Source organism: Tympanuchus pallidicinctus, unplaced genomic scaffold (genome assembly GCF_026119805.1).
Source record: "Tympanuchus pallidicinctus isolate F22 unplaced genomic scaffold, pur_lepc_1.0 scaffold2, whole genome shotgun sequence".
In the NCBI taxonomy this organism is placed as follows: domain Eukaryota; kingdom Metazoa; phylum Chordata; class Aves; order Galliformes; family Phasianidae; genus Tympanuchus; species Tympanuchus pallidicinctus.
In genome coordinates this window covers 1962715-1985269 of record NW_026294721.1, presented here as the reverse complement: position 1 = coordinate 1985269, position 22555 = coordinate 1962715, and the positions used below count along the sequence as shown (strand labels likewise).

The 22555-nt window shown below is 47.0% G+C and overlaps 1 protein-coding gene across 2 annotated transcripts; it reads right to left on the bottom strand.

The window, feature by feature from the left end:
• Positions 1-10347: 10347 nt before the first annotated feature.
• On the bottom strand, positions 10348-20594 carry LOC128080048 (5-hydroxytryptamine receptor 7-like). Of its 2 annotated transcripts, none has more exons than XM_052681854.1 (3): positions 20392-20594; positions 18757-19319; positions 10348-12148 (listed from the first exon to the last, which is right to left on the bottom strand). In XM_052681854.1, exons 1-3 carry the CDS (start codon positions 20491-20493, stop codon positions 11377-11379), a joined length of 1437 nt encoding a protein of 478 aa, XP_052537814.1. In that variant the 5' UTR covers positions 20494-20594; the 3' UTR covers positions 10348-11376. The 2 variants fall into 2 exon arrangements, with proteins under 2 accessions (XP_052537814.1, XP_052537813.1); XM_052681853.1 differs by lacking the exon at positions 20392-20594 and adding an exon at positions 20170-20251.
• Positions 20595-22555: the final 1961 nt, after the last annotated feature.

The following is a 22555-nucleotide window of genomic DNA, read 5'->3' as shown; positions in this document are numbered from 1 at the left end:
AGCTGATTCTCCTTCCAATGTATGAAGCTTATGTTTAACGTGGGGCCAACACACATCTTTAAGCAACTATCAGAGCCCTGCTGGCAATGCAGCAGTATCTAGGACCACATAAACAGTGAATTTAGTGAATTCAAGTTCTCCGGTTTAAGGAGGTCAAAGCATTGTCCTCAATATTTGCTGTAGCAGTGGAGCATGTAGGTGAACCAACCCCACCAGGGTCTGTTGTAATAGGACCAGAGGAAATGACTTCAAACTAAAAGAGGAGAGATTTGATTGGATCTGAGGAAAAATTTCTTTACAGTAAGGATAGTGAGGCACTGGAAGTGCCAGAGAAGTGATGGATGTTGCCCAGAGAAGTGATGGATGTCCCATCCCTGAAAACATTCAGGTCAGGCTGGATGAGGATTTGTGCTCCTGATGGAACCACGGGCATCTCTGTTCATTGCTATTTGAGGCCACATAAGATGAAAACCAACAGTTGTGCTGGGTGGACACAGATGTGATGTCACTGAAGAGATTAACACTGAGCACTGTGGCTATGAGCCCTTGGCACTGCTTGGCTAAAGGGGCTCAAGATGTCTTCCAGGAGTGAGTTCACAGAATCATTAAGGTCGGAAAAGATCTCTAAGATCTCCAAGTCTGACCCCAGCCCATCCCACCGTGTTCAAAACCATGTCCCTCAGGGCCACATCTCCATGGTTCTTGAACACCTCCAGGGATGGTGACTCCACCACCTTGCTGGGCAGCTGTACCGATGCCCAATCACTGCTTCTGAGAAGAAATATTTCCTAATATCCAACCTGTATTGGAGAGAACCCTGTAAGTCTCCCCGGTCCTCCACCCCTGCCTCCATGAAGAAACACCTCAAGCCTTGCAGGGGGATGAGGCACTGAGTACATTACAGATGGAAGAACGCTGAGGTGTGACAGTGATTGGAGCATTATATATACCTGAGAAAGTTGCATCTAGCTGTAATTTGCAGTATTAAAATAAGCCAATTTAATTACTAGGCTGCAGACTATTTTTTCCTGCTCCCACCTGCCACGAGATATTGTGAGGAAAAAATAGCACATGTGAAAAGAGAGCCTTAATAAAAAGTTGGGAGAAATTTAAGTGGGTCTTATCTCTGTTAGTATCCAGGTAACTCCTTTCAGTACTGAGAAAAAATTTCTGAGGTAGGCTGTTTGATTTATTGTCCGGGTCTTAAAGTAGAACATTCCTGTCTTTAGCTCTGACAGTAAGAACAGAAGTGCTAAGCATAAGATGTCCACATTGTTTTTCATTTTGCTGATGGATGGTTTGACAGTCGAGAGACTTGTCACTGCCATCTCTTTTTTTTTCTACCATTGACTTTTATAGGACATTGGCAGGGGGAGAGAACTGAACTTGCCATCAGCTGGTGGCATTTTGTCCGTCAGGTTTTTATGGTGAAATCTCAAATAATGTCTTGTCAGCTTTCTAAAAGCTGTGATGTTTTTCAAGTGTCACAGCCTTGCATTCTTTGCGGCACGCAAAACGTTGTGTGTGTGCATTTTTAATCACTGACTTCAGAGAAAGTTCTTCCTTTATTTAGGATGACCTTGTTTAAATCCACTTGGACCCTCCTGGGTCAGCTTTCACCTTGATTTGTCAGGTTAGCGAGGCTGAGTAAGCTAAATTTGCAAGCAATGAGACTTAAAATTCAAGCAGACACGTCTATTGGGTCAGTGCATCACTGAAGGGAAGGCTGGTGTCCCACAGTCCCTCTGGCTAGCTACATTTACATGGCCAGCTAGGCATTTGAGCATAAGCCACGCTCAAATTAAACCACAAGACTGCTTTAAATGGCCACTTCAGCCCAAGATCTTGAGCAAAAGGCAAAGGAGGGAAAACCAACACGCTGGGCCATGGCTCCCTGCGTGTCTCACCTGCAGAAGTAGGGGGAGATATACCCACAACGGATGGACACTACAGTTTGGTGCTTTGGCTTCATCAAGGACGAGCCATTTGAGAGTTTTGAGCATGCACTGTGCCCACAACTTCCCCTTCAATTTAAGGGCTTCAATTTGTTATTTCTCTCTACTTTTCTGTGTTATGTACTGGACAGAATGTTTCTAACTGATACTGGTGTCTGATTTTAACGACATCACGGACACAGACTATGGCAGTCCCTGTGTATGTGGGATTTCTGAGTCACCACCAGACACTTCTGCCAAATGTTTTGACACAGCTTTCCAAGACATTGAGATATACACAGGCAGGATAGGATTTATCCATTCAAATGCAGGTAGCTCCAGGGTAGCCATCTGCTCTGGGCGAGTCCCTGTGGGCTGTTTTATAGCGCTTGGAAACAAACAGGCAGTGAAATGCATCTCATCTGCAACAGACAGTTAATTTTGGTCAGGAGAATAACTTCCTTAAAAGCATTTATTTCTCCACGGCAATGGCAACAGAAGCATTGTGTTACTACCTCAAACACAGGCATTAGGCATAGATGACTCTACCTCATTTTCTGATCCACGGGCAGATCTAAATGGAACCTTGATGGAATGTTTTGGTGACCCTGGGTGCCAAGGAGGGAACCGTGCATCTTGGCACTGCAAGAGTTTGGGAAAGGTAAAAGAAACTTATTTTCTAGCCAGCTCTGTTCATATTCTTTTGAAACATTTCCTGGAAGAAATCCTAGGGAGCATCCAGCCTTTTGTGTCTAGAGATAGTCCCCTATAAGTTCAGATCCTAAAATGTTCTCCTGGCAAAAAGCTGCAGGAGGAGATGTCTCTATCAGGCTGTGTCATGACCCAGAAGAAGAAAGGGAGTACAGCCTCTTCAAAGAAATTCCACTTGTGCCCTTTGGTTCCGTTTTACTCTGCTGAATTTTTACTGCTATGCTAACAAAGCTTGTTTGGATTGCCTGGACTGGGTGCCTAAATTCTATGCAGTGGGAGTGAGCTCAGCCACGGGAGTCGTGTTGAGGAGCAGGTTGTGGCTGCTTTCTGTGCAGCTCACGGTGCAAGAGAAACTCGGATGGGTGACATTTGTGTGACAGCTCTTATGAGGAGAGGTTGCCAAAAGAATATCTCCCCAGGCTACAAGTGTCCTTAATGTCTTGTGAAATTATCCATTACAGCACGGGCTGTGCTGAGTTTTGGCTAGCAACTGGCACATGGAAGTGGCCACGCCAAGAGTCTCTCACCTTTAGATTTGAGCACAACTCTTTTTTATCACTTATTGCCATGTCTCTCTGGAGCAGTGGAAGGCACAATTCCCCTCCCCATTCCTCTTCCTGCCTCCTCTTGCAGCTCTATTTAGTGATTTAGGAGACTGAGCCATAGAATTCAAACCTAATAATGGGATCGTGCTGATGTATTGATTTACTCTACATCTGATGAGCAGTGCTGCTTTATTCTTCTCTGGGCTCAGCAGTATTACTTGTAGTTCATCTTCGATGAGATGTCTCTCCTTGAAGCTTTTTTAAAAAATGTATTAGTGAGCATCATAAAATGCACATGCAATATAAAACACGGGGTGAAAATGTACTACATCACACTGATTTCCAAAAGCAACACATCCTGGGTTGTTATTCTCTTCATTTTCTTTCCTTGATCCTTGGTTCTTGCAGCATTTTCTCACAGCGGTGCTTTTGCTTTCTCTGTAGCATTTCTATTACTCCTGCTAATGTTTTTCCAACCACCTTCCTAAAGGAAGTATTATGGGGTTTTCCCTATTAGAAGACAACCTTAACTTGTAAACTGATGGGACAAAAGAAGTCTGAATCCATTATTGGAGGGTCTTTGGGCTAAATTGTTATTAGTATTATTATAAAGAGGAGGAGGTGGAGGAGTATGGTTAGGGCTAGTTCTCACATCAGTGCTGGATGCCCAAGAGAGAGAAATGTTTCTTCTTTCCAACACTCTTGAATGTGTCATAATGTTCATGTTGTTAAACTAAGGACTCATCATCATTGGACATTTCTCCTCAGTTGCCAGTTGAAAAACATAAAGAAGTAAGCGAGGAAAAGCAGCAAGCCAAACTTCAAGCCATTGGTGTCCTGATAGGATTTTTAAGTAAATTTGACATCAAAACATGTATGGGGTGGTGTGCAATGAAGTCTACACCTGCTGGGGAAAGATGCCTCCTTGGTCACTATATCAGAAGCACTTTTTTTCTCCCAGGGAGACATGAACATCTTCTTATAGAGACAAACATTCCCTGAAACTATTTGCTTCTCAGCTATTTTGAAGGCTGTTTCATCCCCTGATTTGATCATGCAGTCCCAAACTGCAAGCTAATTACTCTTCATTTAGATGATGCATCAATTTATTTACACTGTCGTCATGCAGACCTTGAGTTTGGATTCCCAAAGTTTGGCAGCAGCCTTGAATACTCAGGGGATCTATTCACCCTTCTTCTCCCAACAGTCCTGAGATCCAAAGGGCTGATGGAATGGTTTCCCCATGGACTGTTGTGTTGGTGTCATGTATTGGTGGGCTTGGAGGGCTGGGTGAGCAGTCAGTGAGCCCCAGGGTGCTGGGAATTTGGATCACTCCCCAGGGCAGTGTATCTGCAGGCACCACTGAACTTATCTGACTGTTAGCATGTTGGATTTGTTGTAGCTAAAGGCTGTTGGCATTCTGATGTCTTTTGAGGATATAATAGAGAAGTGAGTCCCAAGGAGTGACAGCACTAAACTCTGAGTAACGTCTCCAAGGACCTAGATATTCAACCAGAACTGTTTTCTTTAAGCTGCATCAATTTCCATATGCAGCTCAGATTTTCTGACAATGCTGTAGAAATATCATGCTTGGAAAAGAGCAGTTTATTATGAGGAATGTTTCTCCTTCAACCACTAGGAAAAGCCAAAAAAAAAAAAAAAAAAAAAAAAAAAGACTGAAATCCTTTAAAAAAATCCCTGAACATTCTTTCAAAAGTAATTAAGAGATGACATTCCCACTCACTCTCATCCACTCTCACTTGAGAAATATCAAACACCCTCAACGTGGAGGTTTGCAGACAGTTGTGAGATTAAAGGGAAAAAGCAGGGTGATAGGAAGTGAAAGACTGGTAGAAGCCACAGGTAATCATAGAATCATATGATAGTATCATAGAATGGCTTAGGTTGGAGGAGACCTTAAAGATCTGTGTAGATCTATGGGTAGTTCCAACCCCCTCCATGGGCTGGTTGCCACCCATTAGATCAGGCTGCCCAGGGCCCCATCCTACCTGGCCTTGAATGCCTGCAGGCATTCAATCACATGTGGCTTTACTAGGACATTTCTGCTCCCAATCTGCTATTCCTTCTCTGCTATTGCTTCTCATGTCAGGAGAACCTCTTCCAGACCGTGGCTCATCTGGGTACGTTCATGCCAGGCACATGACGTAAGCTGCTGCCCAGAGCTTTGTCTGTGAGTCAAATGGCTGAGGCGTTTAGGAGTCTAAAAATGTACATTTGGCATTCAGATTGTCTGCATTCAAACAGGAAAATCACAGGCTTGTGAGCTGTGCTAATGGTTCACGAGCACGAGGCTGTGTTACCAGGTACTGTCACCAAGTGCCTGGCATGTGGCCACTCTCTTCCTCCCTCTTCTCCTCATTGCTGTATTAATAGACCATGACTGCATTCAAAGGTTCAGATATATGAAGCTAGGAATTGCAGAGAGGATGAAAAATGGATCTAAGTAATGTGGTTCTTAGGCAGTTTTTCTCATCACCTGGAAAGAGTTAACTTTCATCAGCTTTCGCATGGGCTGAAACAAGGGAGGTGGTGGAGTCACCATCCCTGGAGGTGCTCAAGGCCCATGGAGACGTGGTCAGTTAAGGGTCAGCTAAGGGACACGGTCAGTAGGCTGTATTGGCAGTAGGAGGATGGTTGGACTCAATGATCTTGAAGTTCTTTTCCAACATTAATGGTTCTATGATTCTATGATGTCAGACCCTATTTCAGTTTGTGGTGCACTTAGAGCCACATAGACTGTGACACCATGCTGTACAACATCCCCACCTTCCTTGGGCTGGGACACTTTTGTCACAGGGCAGCAGATATTTAAGTAGGAAACACAAGGAATCAACCCTGATGGGAGTTTTTGTACACTGTGAACAGGAACCCATTGGCAACAAGGGACCAAGCCCAAAGTTCATCCAGGGCAAAGTACTGGAGAGAGCTAAAGACAGCTGTCTGTTTGCAAGATATATTCTCCTTCTCCCAGAATAAGACATTTGTGTAACATCATCTTTCAATCTCCACTTGTTTCTTGTTTCCTTGCAAAATTGCACGTTCTATGTGAAAGAACATGGCCATTAAAAGAAAGTGGGCCCATGGAATAGGTGTCTGTTTCCTCCCCTGTGTGGGAGAGCAGACACTTTTTTCCTGATGTTTTGCTTAAGCTCTGTCTCAGAATGATGCACAAGATGGAGAAAAGGAGCCGAATCTGACGAATGAAATTCTTGAATGCTGAATGTGAAATATTTGCAGATAAAAATGGCAGTAAAAGAAACAAATGGAAAATCATTTCTTATGTAAGAACACAGGAGGAAAGTGTCACAGTGCTGACAGTTGTATCAGACATGCAGCTTAAATACTGCTAAGAGAAGGTTCAAAACAGAAGGAGCTGTTTTACAAGGCAGGTAGGAGAACTCTAAATTGTCTTGCCCAAGAACAGAGTTGCTAAATATCTATATGAATTTGAGTGGGAGAGTAGACGAATCATCCAATTCAGGAAATAACTTGGTTGGAAGGGAAAGCTTGGTATCTCTGGTTTTATGAGCTGCTCGAAGGATAGACAGCTTCAAAGGTAGATGGAGTTACTCAAGGTCTGCTCTAGTGGAGATCTGAATAACTCCAGCTGTACCCTTGGGAGCACCAGGCCCAGCACTGGCAGCTGGTAGAGCACTGAGATGCATCAAGTGAGGGTCAGGTGGGGGTTATGGAAAGGCTCTGTTCCACAGGGCAGTAGGGATGGCCCTGAGCTGCTGGAGCTCAGGGAGCAACACTGGGACATTGCTCTCAGCCATAGGGTTTGGCTGCTGTTTGTAGATGGGGGTTGGACACAGTGATCCTTGTGGGTCACTCTCAGCATCTCACTGATATCTCACTGATAAGGGTACTGGCCCTTGCTGAGCACTGTGCATCCCCTAGGAGAGGCAAGATGTCCTGTCCCTTTATTTTTTGCCCAACTACATCTGGGACATCCCAGCTGCTGGGAGACCAAGGGGAGAAATAAGACAGAGGTCTTCAAAAACATAACTGACCTGGGCACGGTGCATGGAGATGATTGGTTTCAAACTTAAAGAGGGTAGATTTAGGTTGGATATTAGGAAAGTCTTTCACAGTGCGGGTGGCAAGGCACTGGAACAGGTTGCCCAGAGATGTGTTTGATGCCCCATCCCTGGAGACACTCAAGGCAAGGCTGGATCAGGGTCTGGGCAAACTGATCTACCTGTGGTGTCCGTGTTCACTGCAGGGAAGATGCACTGGATGACCTTTAATGGTCCCTTCCCACTCTAAGGATTCCATGGTTCTATAACCCCTCACTCACCTTTCTAAAGGCAGGGCTTGAGTGGAGGTGAAGAACATGGGGATTTTGCTGAGCTCTCCACACAACTCTCCAGCATGCATTTCTCAGCTGAGCCCATCTACAAAGTGCTGACTTGAGGCAGCTGTGAGGTTTTGAACACAGAGACACACTGGCTTTCACTGCCCTGGGCTTTTCGTTACATCTCTAGCTGATCTCCACCAGCTTTGCTCAATGTCATTATCAAAAATTTCCAAACCCCAGCTGGGGTGGCTGTAGGGGTTTGTCAAAATTGTCTTTTCTCTCCAGATCACTTCTGTGTGTGTTTCTGTACATATTTCCTCTGCACGCGGAGTGGGATAAAAAGCTGACTTGAGACCTACTCATTTTATGCCTGAATTACTTCGATTTTCTCTGCCCGAGGCTCCTCATTCTTTTCCACCGTGTTGCTACCGGTCTGCTGGGAATCTCTCCTTTCCTGTGAAAGTTTCTTTTGTCCTCCAAAATGTGCACTTTTCCCAGTGATCTCCAATTTCTGCCCCTTAGATCTCACGCAGCTCTGCTAGACACTTGTGTATGCACGCTCAATTTCAAAACGGCTCAAATTTATGTCCAGCCATTTTTATCTATTTATTTTTTGGGCGATGATGCACTGATTCCTGTCTGATATAAAAAAAAATGCAACAAAACAGAGTGCATTTTCAGCATGGTTTAGCAGTGCCTCTGCAAGAATCTCGAGTCGCTTAGCTAAACGGTGGGTGCTCACTTGGGCGTGGAAAAGGCCTTGGTGTCTTTGGATGCGTATGGCTTTATTTAACCTAAGTACAGTCTTACCCTGGAGAGTCAAAAAGCAGAAGGCAAAGGTGATATTGACACAGTTTAGGTAACACTGCTGGAACGTTCATGAGAGACCCCTCAGTATTTTGAGCAAAATGCTTTGTTTCAGTGAAGCCGTCTCCAGCGTTTGGGATTCTCAAAAAGCAGTCTTAGCACTAAAGACTGAGGCAAAGGAGTTATTCAGTTGCTCCACCACATTTAGCAGCAGACCTGCATTTTCCCTGGTCTTCCTTCTGTTATTGACACACTTAAAGACACCTTTCTTGTTATCCTCCATCTCCCTGATCAGGTTTAATCCCAAGTGGGCCTTAGCCTTCCCTGTTACATATCTGATGGCCTCACAACCTTCCTATATTCCTTCCAAGGGCCCAGACCCCTTTTCCAAATTATAAATACTTTCTTTTTCCACTTGAGTTTTTCCACAAGCTCTTTGCTCATCCATGTGGGTCTTCTGCCACCTTTGCCTGACTGCTTACTCTTCAGACTGCATCAATCTTGACCTTGCAAGTGGTGCTTGAGTGTCAATCAAATCTCTTGTGTCCCTTACCTTCCAGTGCTTTAACCCATGGACATTCCATTCCAGGACAAACATTGATTTTCACAGAATCACAGAATTGTAGGGGTTGGAAGGGACCTCCAGAGATCATCGTGTCCAACCCCTTTAAGACAAACCATTCTGCATGATCCTTAACTTATGAGAACTGTTGTATTGGATCATCCACAATCATATTCTTTCCTCCTTTTCCTCCTGAGGAACAATCAGTTTGGAAAAAAAACCACACCACTTTCCATATGCTTTCACTTAAAAGGATCAAACACTTAGACTTCATAGCTCCTCTCCATTCTGTTTTTAAGCAGTGCTAGGCTTACCATCAGAACAGGGATGTTCAGAGGAATTAAGCGAGATTACGAACTCTGAAGGCAGTTTAAGAACTCATAACACAGAAAACTAGTATAAACTTGTCATTACCACCTTATGCATATATATATATACCAGAGCAGAACAAACCAGATTTTTGCTATGTGCTGACTATGAAGTGTTCCATCCTGGGGGCTTTTGCATCCTGGCAAGACATTCTGAATTAGCATCTGGTTAGTTTTAATCCTGACAGTGCAGTCAAAAGGGCATCATTAGCTCCATGGCAGGGAAGAAGATGGAGAGCTTAGGGAGGAAATCAAACCCTGAAGCAAAAACACATCCCTGTGGCCAGTCAGATCCAGTGACCAGCTGCTACTAAAATGCTGTGACAGAGCTGATGGTGGCCCAAAGTGTTTTCTGGGTGGAGAAGACTTGTTTTTGATAAGTCAGTCCAGAGATGGGCAGTCAAAGGATGACCTAGAGACATGTGGGTGTGAGAGTGCATATTGCACGGGCTTGGAAGCAGAGGCATCGTGAAAATTGCAACCAAGATGGGGAAGGATGATGGGTAACAAAGTGCACTAAAGTGACAAGACAATGACATTCTAAAGTAGGGAGGTTGTAGCACCTGCTGATGTTCTGGAAATGTGGAAGAGAGTGAGGGTATGCTCATGTCATACGGTGTCTCGTTGCATCCCTGGGATCCATGTTTTGCAAGGTGAAAAATCACAGGAGAATCTCAGGGATACCCCTCAATTTTCCCTGGGCGATGGCAATCTTATTCGGAAGAACATTGGAGAACAAATCTCAACTTCTGGCATTGCTTTGTGTTCTGGGCAGGAACATATGACTGTAGTGATAAACAGCATCTTTGGAACATACGGAACCTTAGACTCATACAGTATGAGTCCCCGTTCTTTGTCTTGCATCAGTACTTACCATGGAGGCTCCTATAGTGGAGGGTGGGCTGCAAAACTCCTTCTCAAGCCCTTATCTGAACAGTAGAACTTTCTTTCTGATCAACATCTGACCCCATGGAGCATTGTCTATGTCCTCTTTCTGTTGACGCATGTTTGATGCAACAGGTTTGGTCAAGAGCAAAGATGAATGCAGAAAAAGAAACCCCACCAGTACATAAACACAAAAAGACACTTTAAAGCCCAAATACCCTAAGAAATTACACCAAAATAAAGAAACCAGTCTTGTATATGTATTTTTTAAAAAAGATACATCAATTTTAGTGTATTTTTTCAAGCTTGCTGGACATCGTACTGAAGCACTGTAAAGCTGTCAGAGAAATTATATACTTTTTTTTTCTGTTGTCAACCAAAGCGTGCTTTCATGGAGTCAATTAGCCACAGATTATGAACACACATCACTTGTCTGAGAATGAATTACAGTACACCCCAATAAACATACCCATCTTTGCTCACTGGTTATCCCCATGATGGGGATGGCATCAGATTTTCCTATCCAACCATAAAGGAAACTGCATGTTCGTGTTTCATCCTGCAAGTGTGCCTCTTTCAAATGCTGCAGTGCTACAGTGTGAGGGGAAAGAGGGTCATTGGTGTTACTGCTCTGGCGTGCAAACCTGGACATGAGCTCAGTGTGAAGACTGCATTTACACCGGTGGAAAAAGTTCGTATAAGCTGGGATGGCATGAGTGCTTGGATCTACAATGTAGCCTATAACTGCTGTTGTATCTGATAGAGAACTGCAGTCAGCATCATCTTTACATGGCATATTATGTGCTTTCCACCGACCTTAGAGCCCTTTTTGAAGGTGGAGAGCCACAGTCCCATTGAGATTTTTTTGTTCGGTTGGGGGGTTGCTTTTTCTTTCCTCTCTTTTTTATTTATTTATTTATTTATTTAACAGGTGGGGAAACTGAGGCACAGAAAGGTGGTGTGATTTGCCCACAGTTGGTGGTAGACCTTGAAACCCCCAGTCTCTCTCTCAGCTGCTCAACTCCCACCTGGGACATGGTGGAATGGCTGTTTGCTTGGTTCTCTTGGGGGAGAACTGCATCTCCTCCAGGAGAGAGGGGAAAAGTGTCACTCTCAGTGGCAATGTCTGGCAGTGGGCAACAGCACCCACAGTTTCTGCCACCCCAAGAGGCAGGAGAAGCAAGGAACCTGAAATGGAGGGGCAGGAGTTTGCTGGTCAGGCACTGAATTGGAGGACACAGCTCTACAGGATGCATTCGTGTCTCTCTGTGGCTTTCAGGGCCTCGTGCATGCTGGCGGCAGAAAGTCTCCTGTTGATATTCCTGTACCTGCACCTCAGAAGGTTCCAGAAGGTAGTCCTCAAGTCTCGGTTAAAGAAAGCATAAATTAAGGGATTGATGAGGGAGTTGGTGTATCCCAACCAGAGCAGAGTCCTCTCCAGCCTCAGGGGCAGGCAGCTGCAGTGTATACCACAGATAAAAGGCCGAGCCGTTGACATAAGGAAGAACGGCAGCCAACAAAATGTAAAAGCCCCCACGATTATACCAAGGGTCCTGGCTGCTTTTTGTTCCCGTTTGAAGATGGAAATATTCTTCCGGTCTTGCCGGAGCAGTTTGGAGAGAGTGGCACATTCCTCCACCGCCTTGGTGCGCTTGGAGCTGGGATGGCCGCGGCTGGAGGCCTCCAGGCAGTAGACACCCTCCTCTTCGTAGTGCTTGGAGAAGTTCATGAAGCGGTGCTTCTCAGCGCTCACCTTGGCAGCTTTGTAGATCCGGCTGTACATGACGAGCATGACCGCCATGGGGATGTAAAAGGCGACCCCTGTGGAATAGACCGTGTACCCAAAGTCCTGGCTGATCAGGCAGACTCTTTCCACGGTGACGTTCTTAGCCCAGCCAAAAAGAGGAGGAAGCGTGATGGAGGCGGACAGGAGCCAAACGATGAAGACCATCTTGGCCATCAGCTTCCCGTTTTGTCTCACGGGATACGTCAGTGGCCGAGTGATCCCCAGGTACCTGGAAGAGGAAGAGTTGCAAAGCTCAGGAGGGTTTTGAGGCATAAATACTTCTTACAGAATCATAGAGTCCTTAGGGATGGAAGAGACCTCTAAGATCATCTAGTCCAACTGCTCCTCTGCCACCAGTATTACTCACTAAGCCGTGTCCCTGTGTATCAAATCCACACATTTTGCTTAGTATTGGGTGATTTTCACTCCTAACTAGTGGTGAGGCCCTGGAACAGGTTGCCCAAGGAGGCTGTGGATGCCTCATCCATGGAGGCATTCAAGGCCAGGCTGGATGTGGCTCTGGGCAGCCTGGTCTGCTGGTTGGTGACCTGCACACAGCAGGGGGTTGAAACCAGGTGATCACTGTGGTCCTTTTCAACCCAGGCCATTCTGTGATTCTACGAACTTCAGCCCGGAAAGGGAGTAAGAAATGAATTTCCCAAGTGAAAACATTCCCAGGGATCTGCAGCATCTTCTGTGAAACTTATTTCATACTCCTTCAGCTCTCTTGCCTAAAAGCCCTGTTTCAACTATTCCCTGCATTTTTGCAGACTCCCCATGCATGATACAAGAAGTCATTGAATTTATGAGCACAATCTGGGACCCGCATGGTTTCCTTGGGAATAAAAATAAAGCTTAGTTTTCCACCAGAGTTAGTTTGCACAGAGAACACGCAACGAATTCCAACAATAAGATGTACGCTCACAGAATGGTTTGAGTAGGAATGGACCTTTAAAGGCTATCTGGTCCCACTTTCCTGCAATGAACAGGGACACCCAAGGCTCCATCAGGTGCTCAAACCCTCATCCAACATGGCCTTGGGTATCTCCAAGGAGATGGGCTGTCCAACGAATGGAGGATCTTATAGGAGGCACCACAAGCATGCGGTGACCTGTGGGCACACGTGTTTTAGTGGCTGGAGTTCTGAGTTACCTTATTAGTGTACATCAACCATCAGCTCCCCTATCAACAGCAACGCATGACTTTGAAACACCCCCAGTGTTGAGGGGGTTTGTATGACTAAGAAATTTTGTCAACTGTTAGCTGGGAAATCGCAGTTGTACAAATGAGTGGGGAATCAGCCACTGTCAGCAAGGGTTCCCACTGGAAAACTTCTGCTTCCTATTCAGCCCCAGTGAGTGCAGCAAAACCCTCCAGCTGTCGTATGGATTTCTTCCACGTTACAGCCAGTTTCGTACGAGCCCTGCCTGCTGTCAGGAATTTGCAGGCATTTTTAGGCAGGATGGAGTCACCTCCTAATTGTCTTGGATAAACTGGGTCAGGCTGGAAAGAAAGTGAGAATGGCAGCTGTATGGGCAGCTTTTTGCTGAAAGCTTTCCCAGTGAAAAAAAGGCTTTTTTTTTTTTTTTTTTTTTTTCCCAAAAGGAGAATTTCTGTGGAGAATTATATCCTTGATGTTTCAGTTATTTCTCTCCAACACTCCAGCCACCTCACTGTAGGTGTTAGCAGGTTTTTCTTCCCTGATTCTTTTCCCTTCTCCAAATCCTCCAACAAGAGTGGAAAAAGACTGAAATAAAAAATAATCCAATTCTCCCTTCCTTCACCAGCACGAAATAAATTCTAAGCTGCAGTATTCTCCCCTGAATTCCAAATGAAACGAGATCTACCTCACTGAATTACTCTTTACCTATTTTCCTCTGTATTTTCCTCAGCTGGCCTTAGTTGCAAAAAGCAAGGCAAACCTTACACAACCACCTACACTGCTGAGTGCCTCACACTTGCACAGACTGAAGGATGGTGTTCGTAGGCACAAACTCAGTGCAGCCTCAAAGGAAAGCACTTCTAGCTCCATCACCCCATGAGAACATGTCTGATCACTGCATGGGAGTTGGACTCCATGACCTTTGAGGGTCCCTTCCAACTCAAACAATTCTATGATTCTATGCATTGAGATGAATGGGATCTGATGAGACAAAGATGGACAGCGGGACTGGTTTTGGTGCTGAGCTTCCAAACAAATTATCTTCTCCATCTTCCTGCCTGATCTGAGCTTGGTGAGAAGTGATGAGCTTAGATGGGAGATGAGGCTCCAATGGTGCTGAGTTAGGACAATAGGCTGAGAGGGAATGGCCTCAAGCTGCATCAAAGGGGGTTCAATGTTGGATATTAGGAAGCATTCCTCCAAAGGAGTGGTGATGCACTGGCACAGATTGCTCAGAGAGGTGGTGGGGTCACCATCCCTTGGGGCGTTCAAGAACCACAGGGATGTAGCACTGAGGGCAGTGGCTGTGAGCATGGTGGGGTTGGACTTGGTGATCCCAGAGGACTTTTCCAGCCTTAATGATTCTACGATGCTAACAAACGTCCCTCCTGCTGTAGGAACCAGCTGCAGACTGGATATCTTTGAAGCTAGGGGAACACCATGCCCCGCTGCTGCATCCCCAAACACAGCACGGAAAAAATAATCACTCATTCACATATCCAGGCCAAGAACTTTGCACGCTAATATGTGCTGCACTGTGTGATATCCTTTGTTATGCTATTACCCAGCCTTCTTCAGAAGCTGATCCACTCGGGATTTGCTGAAACTTCAAGGAATTTACAGGCTAGCCAAGCAAATTCACAGTGACAAGATTAGAAAGGCAGGCAAAGCCAACACATCTCTACTGTGGGTGCCTCGTGCCATCTCTGCTGGAGGAAATGGGGCCGTTCTGAAGTCTTTGCTGATGGCTGTGATGAGAGCGGGGAGAACTCAAAATAGGGCAGCATCTGCCACAGAGCAGAGACAGGCACTGAAATTCAGATCAAATTCCCTCGCTTTGATTCATTTTCGTGTGTGTGTCTGTGTTGCTGTTAATCGTGTTTAGTGGTAATGAGGAATAAAGGGCAGTTCCCACAACAGGGATTTCCTTGTGCTTTGTGTGACTTTGCTGTTCCATCAGTTGTTCCAGCCTTCTGGACCGGCCACTTCAGCACATTCATTCCATGCCCAATGACAGCTACTGGCTCCTTACATCAGGGATTAAATAATAAAGGGAAGGAAAACCTCCCCAAGGTGCCCCCTGTCTCCATGCTGCAGCAGCTGAATAAGAAGAGGAAAAATTGCACTCACTTGGGTCACCCAACAGGACAAGATGGAATCGTTTCAAGCTGTGCAAGGGGAGGTTCAGGTGGGATATTAGGAAACATTTGTTCTCTGGAGGAGTGGCTGGGCACTGGCACAGCTGCCCAGGGAGTGGTGGGGTCATCATCCCTGGAGGTGTTCAGGAGGAGATGTGGCACTTAGGGACATAATCAGTGGGCATGGTGGGGGTGGGCTGGGGTTGGACTTGATTTTAGAGTTCTTTTCCCACCTTAATGATTCTGTGATTTTAACTGAGTCCAAACGAGCCCAGAGTTGAGGTTTCTTGCAGCCCGCTGTTTTACCTGTGCATTCCTTGCGGCCAAATTCCAGCATGATGCTTTGCCTGCCCCATCCTGCTAAGGGAAAAGGGACCTCCAGGTGGAGGACAGCGGGCAGCTGGAGGTTGTGGCTTCGTATATCCATCCCCAAAGCATCCCTGGGAGCTGCTCATCCTGCTGTAAATACACCACAAGGGTCTCCCTGGCCAGGGATACGTTCGGATGAAGCAACAGGAAAAGCAATCCAGCAAAATGCTGTGCAAGTTTCATCTCACCAACACTTTCATAGAATCATGAAGGTTGGGAAAGACCTTCGAGATCATTAAGTCCAACCATGAACCATCATCTATGCTCACTAAACTTTCAGGAGGCATCCCTTCCATTGGGGACAATACCAACTTGGAGCTCATCATCCGATTTGGGGTAGAAAACACCAGGAAGAAGGGAGAGCCCCACAAGGATTGCCTAGGAAATGGATGGGGATTTCATCCTCCATTCCTCCACCAGGAAAATATAAAGCATTTTGAGGGCCTTCGTTACCCACAGCTTGGATTCTTTACAGCTTAATTTAACCTGAATATCCAAAAGGTTTTGGTTTGTTTTCTGTTTTTCGTAATAACAAATCTATAGCTTTGGCAGGCATTTATATAAGAAAAACGTAGGGGAAAGATGGATGTTTCCAGCATTTTTCATTCTTGATTTAAAGGAAAATCAATCAAACGCCACTTCAGACAAGATTTATTCTACCAGCTTCAATCAGGAGGCTTTTAGAAAGCGCTCTGCATTAATAATCAATAATAGCAGCCTACATTTTAAAAGTAGCCATCATCTTGGACAAACCAAGCATCTTTTATATCTAAGCTAAGCAAGGAGTGAGGACACTTCAATCATCAATAAAAAGGCAGAACCAGGCAGCTGCCCAGTGGTGCCGACCAATTCAGCATTCAGGAGAGCACCAGAGGAAGAATTCATGTACCCTAGGATGTGCCAAGGGAAGGATGCACAGGTGCTGTCCTTTCTTCTTGCAGGGCAGGAGGAGCAGCTTTGGGGAAAATTCCAGCAAACCCCTCACTGAACAGCGCTTTCATCTCTTTTAGAGCAAGTATTGCAGGCTCTCTGCAAGCTCAGCAATCCTTCTGCTTCAGCTTTACATTAGCACAGAAGATGAAACGTGTGCTTTCGGAGATGTTTCTATCAGGGGTTAAGCCCCAAATCCCACCCATCCCAAGATCCTGGATCCACGCTCTCCCTCCATTCACCTCCATCAGGAGCCTGATGGGAATAGAGCAGATGAAGGCTTGATGAGGAGCAATGGTGACTTAAAGGGTGGTTCATGCAGCCCATAGCCCTTTCCTAGGGATACTTGAGGGAGAAAGCAGTGGGATAGTGCCTCATTCTCTCCTCAGGGAATTAGAGAAAATCCAAAATATTCCCCCTTCCTAGGGCATGGGATGGACTGAACCCAAGGTGAGCTTGGTCAAGAGGTTCACCCACCCATCCCTCTGTGTCAGTGGTCAGGCACCGGCACAGATGTTCCAGGGAGCGAGGAGCTTGGAAGCTGAATGAGATGGGTACAGGTAGACTGGCCCCATTCCTAGTCTCCTCTAGCCCAAATCCACATGCCCAGTCCCATCTTCGTGATAAAGGGCAGATCAGTGTCATCCAGGACATTTGCTTGCACTGTGCCTGCCCGCATTGACAGTGGTATCGGGCTGGAGAGAAGTGGTTAACATGTGGGGGATGAGATGCAGTGATTTTCATATAGGGTCTGTTCTGTTTACTTGTGTGTTTGGGAGAGCGTTTGTGTGTAGGAGGGAAAGGGATAAAAAAGGAAGGGGAAGGAGAAAAGGAAGGGGAAAGAGAAAAGGAAGGGAAAGGAGAAAAGGAAGGGAAAGGAGAAAAGGAAGGGAAAAGGGAAATTTGGAAACTGAAGCCAATCTAGTTAATGTTCAGCTGCTGCTTCACTCCTCACGCATCAAGAAGAGAATTTCACCTATTACTGCATTTGATCTCACTGACACAGACACGCTTCCCTCCTGACTCTTCATACACCTGCTTTTCAGGAACAGCCTGTTTGTGAAAGCCACCAGTTCAGCTGCAGAGCTATGAGGTTGGTGGGGATTTTGCTTTCTGAGCAGCAGCACCCCGTGCACAGCAGCAGCTGGCAAAGGGCTCAGGTGCATGATGCTGCAGCAGCCAGCTTATGACTGACCCTCCTGCTTTGTCACCCACTGCCACACCTGGGTGAGCCACCAGGGAGCTGTGACAGTCACTGTGGCCAGGGAGCGCATCTTGCCAGCCCTGTCCCTTCTCAAGCTGCTTATCACAACCCAGCCTGGCTCAGCAGTGCCAGCACAAAACCAAATCACCCCTTCCAGAGAGCCAGCATGCGTTTCAGATCTGGATCCGTCCCACCGGCTCGTCAGCACAATGTCCCTAATGACGCAGGCTGCTATAATTAGACCCAGGGGGTGCTGGCTTGCCTGAGTTGCGTTGCTTTGCCAGACATGCTCAGCCTTTCCCTTTGCACTCCAGGTGTGGGAGCTCAAACCAGCAAGACCACACTGAAACATGCACTAGGCTACATCAGGGTTTTATGGAACTTGGGATGGGGTGGGGAGATGCCAGCAATCTTGGCCAAAGCACAGGTCCTGAGAGGAGCAGAGCATCCCATAGGGTTGGGCTACAGGAGCTCCATAACCTGAATGGCTCTGAATCTGTACACTTCTTTGGTTGAATAATTTCATCGAGCTGGACTCCATGATCTTTGTGGGTCCTCACCTGTGCCCTCCAACTCAGGATATTCTATGATTCTAACGTTATGAACCAACCCCCTTCCATGATGATACAGATAGTCAAAGGTCTAGCGTCGGGGCTCTGTTCTGCAAACCAAGAAAGATCCAAACCAAAGGGTGGGGATGAAGCAAGTACTTTGAGAAGTTACTTGAGCTGCAAAGGGCACCTAATTCATACAGAAAATCCTCACTCATCCTGTGCACATGGAAAACACATGCAGCAGCACTGCAGAGAGAAGGTGTGGAAAACCAACCTCTGGAGGCATTCAAGGCCAATTTGGATGGGATCTTGAGATGTAGTGGTTGGCAGCCCTATCCACTGCAGGAGGGTTGGAACTCAACAATCTTTAAGGTCCCCTCCAACCTAAGCCATTCCATGATTCTACGATCTTGATTCTGGTGGCCCTCAAGCAACAAAAAATCCCCGTACCCAAGCACGCCGCTGCCCCATTTCCCTTACCTGTCCACGCTGATGATGCACAGGGTCATGATGGAGGCAGTGCAGCACATGACATCCATGGCGATGAACACGTTGCAAAACACCTTCCCAAAGAGCCACTCTCCCCCCACCAGGTCCGTGATGGTCACAAAGGGCATGACAGCAAAGGCCACCGAAAGGTCAGCGGCAGCGAGGGACACCACCAGGTAGTTGGATGGCTGCCGGAGCTTCTTGACAATGCAGACAGAGATGATGACCAGACCGTTGCCTGCGATGGTCATGAGGATGATGATGGAGAGCACAGCTCCAATGACGATCTTCTCAGTGTCCCCATAGAGCAGGATCTCCTCGCCGCAGTCCGTCGCGTTGGTGTGGTTGGATGAAGGCAGGTCTGGCTTGGCAGGGACGGAGGGTTCCTCAGTCATGAATGGATTCGGGAGCGACTCCCGAGCTGGGTACTGCTGCTCTGCGTTCTCCACAAAGAGAAGATGGTGCTCCAGAAACCGCCGGGGGCTGCCCCTCAGCAACATGCTCTGAGCTCTCCACAGCGGGCAATGGCACAGGCTTTCTCCCAGCAGTGACACCTCCAGTGGCAAAGCAGAACATTTTTATCACATGCAGGCTAAGAAAATAAAATATCACCTTCCAGCCCTACCTCTTGCCTCTCGGAGCTGCAGATGGAGCTCATGTGCTCAACGAGGAGCTGTTTCCCAAGTCTGCCTAAAGACGTACAGTTTGCTGGATCTGGAGGATGCTTGGAGGAAGCTTGCTCCACTTCTGAAGGAGCACAAGCTGCCCAGTCTTCCCGCAGCAGCTACCTAATTGCCTACATGCTTTTCCAGCAGCACAGATAGCAGCAGCTGATTGCAATTGCTCATGGCACTAAGCACTGCTGCCAAGCCGCGCTGCTGGGCTCGCACTTCCCATGCACATCCGTATGCCCTGCACATACCATAAGTGAATGCAAGAGTGGGTGACAACACAACCCTCAGCCCCAGAAGGATGCCCATGCACCACCAGCTGCATCTCCTGCGTGTGTCAGTGCACAAACTTCACCCTACAAACCCATCCAGTGCCAACACGGTGACTGCACACACTGAGCTGCATCGGGAACACACACAGCATCGCTGCCACCAGTACAGGCAAAGGGAGGGCTGGGGCATCCCTGAGCTGTGGGGTCCTCGATGTGCACAAGCAGCAGCAGTTCTCCCAGCCATAACATTCATCCCTGCAAATATTTCCCCACCACCGACGGGGAAACTTTGGGGCGAGGCTCACCCTAAGCAGAGCTCTGAGCATCGCGCACGCCCTGCATCCTCCCTCTTTCTGCTTTCCCCTTGAAAGGAGTTCTATTTAAACCCAAGGAATCCCGCAGACCCCTCTTTTCCCCTTTTTGCGTTCTACCCCCAGGGGGTGACGAGGATCCTGTCTTACCTGTGCCGAAGGGGTGAGACATCCTCCAGTCGAACCCCGCGATCTCCAGGCAGGAGAGGAGCCGAGAGCCCCCGGAGCATCATCCTCTCTCCCCTCCCCGGTCCCTCCCACCGCCTCCCTCCCGCCTCTCCCAACAGCTCTGCCTGAGCCCCAGGAAGAGCAAGGAGAGCACAGAGTTATAAGGGGCACAAAAGCAACGGCTGACACTGAATCAAGCCCTACCAGTGGAAAAGCTGGGGGGCACAGCTGGAAGTCGAGCAGCCATCCCTGAGCGCGGTGCTTTGGGTGCAACACAGCTCTGGGGCTGTGCAGGACCATCAGCATCCTTCCCCACTTCTTTTTGCTGAAAGGAATTTTGCAGGGAAGGGTTTCTCTCCCTCTTCCATGCCGTTCTTCTTTTCTTCCTTATCCCCCTCCCCACTCCCTGCCAGTAGGAGGTCCCATATTCATACAGCTTTATGCTAAAGAGATGAGAACAGCTCAGGCTGAGCCTTCTGCTAAGGAAATGGAAACAGAGGAAAACCCAACCTAGCAGGAGCATGCAACCACTTCCATGGGTTGAGCCTGGGAGCACTGGGCACTTTGTGGAGAGCACACTTGGGGAATACAATGGGCACCTCTTAGCATCTTCTCTTTGCCCAGCCCAGCCCTATGCAAGCTCTCCCAGTGTGCAGCACCTGTGCACTGATCACGGGGAAAAGCAGCTTTAACCCAAGGTGCTGCACATTGTGATACCTCAGGTCATTGCCAGACGTTCCCTTCAAAGTGCATCTGAGAATGAAGCTGCATTGAGCTGAACTGGGGCTCAGGCTGAGCTTACCACTTGTGTTTCTCCTTCGCTGTGTGTGTGGGAGGATGGCTAAAATAGCTGCCTTGCCAGGGCAGGCTGTGCTGAAGCGATGGCTCTTTTGCTTATTGCAGTAGAGGTTGCTGCAGCCAGGCGTTAAGATGGGATGGGGTTGATCCCAAAATTTCTTCTCTGAAAAAGCCCTTCCTGGAGAAAAATCCAAGGGTTTCAAAGAAGCAAGTCCAGGCCTTGGTAGGGGGCTTAGAACTAGATGATCTTTGAGGTCCCTTCCAACCCAAGCCAGTCTAGGATTTGGCTTCTCTGTGCTTGGAAGGGTCTGTAGTAGAATATCACCCTCACACCCCTTGCAATGGTTGACACCAAGCCCTTCAAGGTGAATGAATTGCAACAAAATCCACTTTTTGACCTTCTGGGAGGGAAACCTGCAGCAGGGAACGTCTCTGTACAGCACCACAAAGCACGTTGGTTTTCCCCTTCCAGCAAACAAGAGATGAACCGAGCGCCCCAATCTCTGCCCATCTGTGTTCTTCCATCTTCACCAGTGGCCACTGAAGCGGCTATTTTAATAACTATTAATTGTCAACATTAATCTCTATTATCGCTAATGATGAGGTAAAAGTTATTAATATGCAAATTCTGAGAAATCTCATTAACTCCAAGGTCTTCGAGCTCCCAAAGTTTGTGGGATTAGCATCCCAAATTAGGCTTTCCCGCAATGCAGGTGTTGATATTTCTCCCTCTGAGGAGGCAGAACCAATCCAGAGCAATAAAATTATTCACTTGGCCCTATCAGTTTTCAAGGAGCATCAAGTAGGGACTGCTTTTGCTCCTAGGGAGTATCAAAACCTTCTTTGATTTGGAAACAGGGGAGCAGACAATAATCCGACCCCAAGGTTCTTCACTGGTGGCTGAGGTCAGGAATGAGGTTGCCTGGAGTGTTTTAAGGATCTGTAAAGCTTCCAATGTCACCTCCTCCCCAGAGGTTCCTCCAAAAGATATCTCTGTCTCCTGATGGGTCTATAAGCTCAATTCCCAGAGGTTCCAGTAAACACCATCTGGGTGTTGTGGGTACCCAAGAGGTGGTTTAGGCCTCCAAGACACAGCAAAGCAAAATTAACCAGACACTTGAGTTGTCCAAGATGGCAATGGAATACATCCTTCAAAAACCAACCTACAATGCTAAGAAGGGAAAAGAGAATTAAAGAGTCCCTAAATTAGATATGTGGATGTAGAAAGGGATCAATTTTGGTTGGACCAGGACAAGATTTCTTGACCCTCTTCCTCAGCATGAAGTCCTCAGCCCAGCCTAACATTCTCTACCCTCCCATTTCTTTGGCTTCCCCCCAGCAGCAATACAAGGCATTACCTTTCTACAGAATTAAGGTTGGAAAAGACCACTGAGATCATCAGAGCCAACCTTCAACCCATCACCACCATGCTCACAAACCCTCAGAAACTCATCTTCAGGGGAGGAGATGAAGGCACAGTGATGGGACACTGCTCAAAGTGCCCCGTGGGGACTCAGGGTCTGGTCCCATAGCGTTGACAATGGTAGCCAAAGGATTTCAACAAGAGAAT

Bases quoted from the DNA above. Each gene is read 5' to 3' on its own strand.
- LOC128080048 (XM_052681854.1), bottom strand. From the start codon at position 20,493: ATGCTGATGGTCCTGCACAGCCCCAGAGCTGTGTTGCACCCAAAGCAC. The intron at 19,320-20,391 runs GTAGGGCTTGAT...TTGCCACTGGAG, and splicing joins GCCCCCCAGCTTTTCCACTG to GTGTCACTGCTGGGAGAAAG. The intron at 12,149-18,756 runs GTAAGGGAAATG...TTCCTCTTCCAG, and splicing joins TGCATCATCAGCGTGGACAG to GTACCTGGGGATCACTCGGC.